The sequence below is a fragment of the Canis lupus genome, chromosome 37 (genome assembly GCF_011100685.1).
Source record: "Canis lupus familiaris isolate Mischka breed German Shepherd chromosome 37, alternate assembly UU_Cfam_GSD_1.0, whole genome shotgun sequence".
In the NCBI taxonomy this organism is placed as follows: Eukaryota; Metazoa; Chordata; class Mammalia; order Carnivora; family Canidae; genus Canis; species Canis lupus.
In genome coordinates, this window is record NC_049258.1 from 25,138,396 (window position 1) to 25,142,634 (window position 4,239).

A 4,239-nucleotide genomic window follows, 5' to 3' on the forward strand; every position below is an offset into this window, starting at 1 on the left:
GGAAGTAGGTGAGGAGCGCGGGGGCGGGGCCGAGAGCGCTTCCCTGGAGCGCGCGGGCCGAGACCATCGAGAGGGAGGGCCAGAGAGTCATGGCGGTAAGGGGGCGGGGTGACGGCTTGCTGCGAGCCCCGCCGCCCGGGGCGCGAGCTGGGCTGTCGAGGGGGTCGGGAGGGGGTTTCTGGGCGCCGGGAGGGTCGGGAGGGGGCAGGGCTTTGTCCGCGGCCTTCCGTGCATGGGTATTTGGGCATTCTGGATTCTACTCTGAGCCCCGGCGGTGGCCGCGGCTGTCAGTGCGCCGCCCGGCGCGCCCCGCGCGGAGCAGAGCGGCAGAGGGGCCGGGGAGCTGTGCTGGAAACGACGCGGCCTCCTGCCCCTCGGCATCCTGCGGTCTAGAATTAGACTCGGTCACGTTTTATTGGGGGTGGGGGATTCGGGGGGAAATCTCCATGGAGAAAGCAGCAAGTGGACAGGTCTTCACCTGGAGAGGGAAGGAATCCATTCGAATGGGCGGTTCCGAGTAGAGCGACCTGCTGGAGCAGAGAAGGTTGTTGGCGCGTTAGGCGCTAATCCGAGTGGCGGAGGGTTTTGAGTACCAGGCAGAGGACTCCTTACCTAATTCAGGGATCTGTTGAGAGCCAGCCATCGGAGCTGGTGCAGTAGGGAGAGTAGTAGGACTGAAGCGGACTTTATCAAGAAAGATCTGGATCCCTGTGGAGCAATTTGAAGCAGTAGGCAGGGAGACCCATTAAGATGACATTTCAAGAAGTAAAATTAATTTGAAAGAGACAGTTTAGTTGGGAGGTGACAAAGGGCTAAACAGGACATGAGCAATTGAGCACGTGAAGGACAGGGTATTTGAAGGACATTTCTCATGAAGTTAAGGTCAGCGGAAGAGAGTAGCTTCTTCATCCCCGGTTAACTCTGGCCAGGGGGCCCCTTTCTATCTCAGCTAGTCCCAGAGGCCACAAAAATTCAGTTCATTATGCTGATGAGAAGTTGGTTACGTTGCCCTCTCATGTTTAAAGAATCTTCAGACCTAGTCCTCTGGCAGAAAATGAGATGAACGGGATAATGAAGAGCAAAATGGAAAGAGGGGCCTGGAGTTTCAGCTCTTGCATTCCAACACCTTGTCGTCCCCACAGATGTTGAAACACACAGTAGCACTGACCTGTCCTTCCTGCACCTGGCTTCTGGGGCAGGGAGGGAGCAAGGGTGAGGAGGGATTGTGGAGTCCAGTTTCTAAACTAGTCTTGTGCTTTGTCCTGTCTCTGCTGCTCCCCTTCCTCAGGTTTTGAAAATGCCTCAGAGCCTGTAAGGTTCAGTGTTTCCTTGTCAAGATGCCCCTCTCAGACTTTATTCTGGCCCTGAAGGACAATCCCTACTTTGGGGCTGGATTTGGGCTTGTGGGTGTGGGCACGGCCCTGGCCCTGGCCCGGAAGGGTGCCCAACTGGGCCTGGTGGCATTCCGGCGTCATTACATGATCACACTGGAAGTCCCTGCTCGAGACCGAAGCTATGCCTGGTTGCTTAGCTGGCTCACCCGCCACAGTACCCGTACTCAGCACCTCAGTGTTGAGACTTCGTACCTTCAGCATGAGAGTGGGCGCATCTCCACTAAGTTCGAATTTGTCCCCAGCCCTGGAAACCACTTTATCTGGTAAGAATGGAAATCAGGGAGGGCCAAGAAAGAAAAGGAGAACAAGGGGAGCTCGATTTGACTCATCCTTTCACCCTGCCTTGACCATTTTTATTCAGGTATCAGGGGAAATGGATCCGAGTGGAACGAAGTCGAGAGATGCAGATGATAGACCTGCAGACGGGAACCCCTTGGGAATCTGTCACCTTCACAGCTCTGGGCACTGACCGAAAGGTCTTCTTCAACATCCTGGAGGAAGGTGTGGGATAGCACAGGCTGGCTTTACATGAGGGTTGTAAGGACGGGGGCGCTTGACATTGGAGGAAGGGAAGCTTGGACAGGGCAAAATGAGCCCAGAGGACCAATCGGAAAGCTGTTTTGGCACAGCTCTGCCTAATTGCACGGTAAAGAGGAATTATTGGCTTTGTCTCATCTTCCTCGTCCTAGCTCGAGAGCTGGCCTTGCAGCAGGAGGAAGGGAAGACAGTGATGTACACAGCCATGGGCTCTGAATGGCGCCCTTTTGGTTATCCACGCCGGCGGCGGCCACTGACTTCTGTGGTTCTAGGACAGGGTCTGGCTGACCGAATTGTTAGAGATGTCCGGGAATTCATCGATAACCCCAAGTGGTACACTGACAGAGGTGAGAAGTCTTGGCCAGACTGTTTTTGATGTGGTGTCAAACAGCCTGGGTCTGTGGCCAGACCAGGTGAATGAATATAAAGCTCGAGCCCAATTTTCAGAGAAAAGTTGCCCTAGCATTGATTTCTTCCTATTCCAAGGCTATTCCAAGGTCATCAAGCCACCAGGGGGCAGGGTTGGGAATGAATGTGGACTTCTGGGGTGGAGTACTTGAATCCGTTGAATCCGTTTTAGGTCTTTGATGATCATCTTGGCTGTATTCCTAGGCATTCCCTACAGACGTGGCTACCTGCTTTATGGGCCTCCTGGTTGTGGAAAAAGCAGTTTTATGTGAGTAGGGTCACATTTTCTCTTAATCTGTAAACTGGAGGAAAAAATAGGGCTGTGGAGTTGCAAAGGGAATTGAATTGTGGGGACCAGGGAACAGGATAAACATTGGGACAGAAGCATTCGGGTGACAGAACTAGGTCTCTGAGAGCCACTGGGTTGGTGAGGACAAGTATTTGGGTCCAAGAACAGATTCCCAGGTTGCCCACCACCTGTCCTCCCATCCTCCATAGCACAGCCCTGGCTGGGGAACTGGAGCACAGCATCTGCCTGCTGAGTCTCACAGACTCCAGCCTCTCCGATGACCGGCTCAACCACCTGCTGAGCGTGGCCCCACAGCAGAGCCTGGTGCTCCTGGAGGATGTCGATGCAGCCTTTCTTAGCCGAGACCTGGCTGCAGAGAGTAAGTGAAGGGAAGGGGAAGCATTTCTAGATGAGGGTCAGTGAGGTAGAGGAGTGAGGAGCAGTGGAAGGAAGTGGAAATCCCAAGGGCTGACGGAGGATGCCTGGATTGGCAACACAAGAGGCACTGCTAAGTTGGAGAATGTGGTGGGGAGTCGAGAGCTTAAGCAGGGTCATGACCAGCTGCAATTCTTTATCTCTGCCTGCCTCTAGACCCAGTCAAGTACCAAGGTCTAGGTCGCCTCACCTTCAGCGGACTGCTCAACGCCTTGGATGGTGTGGCATCCACTGAGGCACGCATCGTTTTTATGACCACCAACCACGTTGACAGGTAAGAAGGGGTGAGGCCCTCTGAAGCTGTGAGGTGAGACTCCACCCCCGCAGCCCCATGGGTGGGAGATCAGGAGGTTGAGAGGGACCGACATTTCTGGGGGGTACTGGTACCTGTTGACTCTGCCTTTGCCGCCTTGTGCTCTTAGGCTGGACCCTGCCCTGATACGCCCCGGAAGAGTAGACATGAAGGAGTACGTGGGCTACTGCTCACACTGGCAGCTGACCCAGATGTTCCAGAGGTTCTATCCAGGGCAAGCACCTTCCTTGGCCGAGGCCTTTGCAGGACGTGTCCTTCAAGTCACAACGCAGATCAGTCCTGCCCAGGTACAGGGCTACTTCATGCTGTATAAAAACGACCCTGCAGGGGCCATTCACAATGCTGAGTCTCTGAGGACATGACGGGCAAGCTGTGCTCAGCGCTTCTCCTCTAGATCAATAAACACCTGCCACACCACTCTGCTTTCTGGCCTCCCTCCCTGCCTCCCTGTATTGGTACTTAGGTCAAAGGCAGGGGCCCTCAGGCATCCACAGAGGCCAGTGCTGGGGGTATAAGCTAAGGCAAAGCTGGAAGAGACACCATGGTAAACAGGGAAGTACAGTCTTCGATCTAAAGGCATTCGGTTTTAAAAAAATGTATATACATAAAAATGTGGACATATACACGGTGGGTGTGTGCACATCATATTCTTGCATGTTCTGCTTAGATGTTGGCATCTACTAGTTTTCCTGAAACCCACCACGCTGGCTGAGGTGTCAGGCCTATCTTTATTCAGAACTTGATCTCTTGGGAAAATGGGACTTCAGGGCAAAGTTGGAGCTAGTCTCCCACTCAGGTCTTGCTAGAGATTCAGAAAAAGCCATACTGTACAGGCTAGGCGCTACTAAGCAAAGAAAGCCAAA

The 4,239-nt window shown here is 53.8% G+C and overlaps 1 protein-coding gene across 2 annotated transcripts; it reads left to right on the forward strand.

Annotated features, from left to right (window-relative positions):
- The first annotated feature begins 1 nt into the window (after nucleotide 1).
- Nucleotides 2-3,794, forward strand: BCS1L (BCS1 homolog, ubiquinol-cytochrome c reductase complex chaperone). Of its 2 annotated transcripts, none has more exons than XM_038585748.1 (8): nucleotides 2-95; nucleotides 1,289-1,657; nucleotides 1,756-1,895; nucleotides 2,084-2,278; nucleotides 2,544-2,607; nucleotides 2,838-3,007; nucleotides 3,220-3,337; nucleotides 3,486-3,794. In XM_038585748.1, the coding sequence occupies exons 2-8, from the start codon at nucleotides 1,338-1,340 to the stop codon at nucleotides 3,736-3,738; spliced, it is 1,260 nt and encodes a 419-aa protein (XP_038441676.1). In that variant the 5' UTR covers nucleotides 2-95; nucleotides 1,289-1,337; the 3' UTR covers nucleotides 3,739-3,794. The 2 variants fall into 2 exon arrangements, with proteins under 2 accessions (XP_038441676.1, XP_038441677.1); XM_038585749.1 differs by lacking the exon at nucleotides 2-95 and adding an exon at nucleotides 213-544 and having other exon boundaries at nucleotides 3,486-3,792.
- The last annotated feature ends 445 nt before the right edge of the window (nucleotides 3,795-4,239 follow it).

Bases quoted from the DNA above. Each gene is read 5' to 3' on its own strand.
- BCS1L (XM_038585748.1), top strand. From the start codon at position 1,338: ATGCCCCTCTCAGACTTTATTCTGGCCCTGAAGGACAATCCCTACTTT. The intron at 1,896-2,083 runs GTGTGGGATAGC...TCCTCGTCCTAG, and splicing joins CTTCAACATCCTGGAGGAAG to CTCGAGAGCTGGCCTTGCAG. The intron at 2,608-2,837 runs GTGAGTAGGGTC...CATCCTCCATAG, and splicing joins TGTGGAAAAAGCAGTTTTAT to CACAGCCCTGGCTGGGGAAC.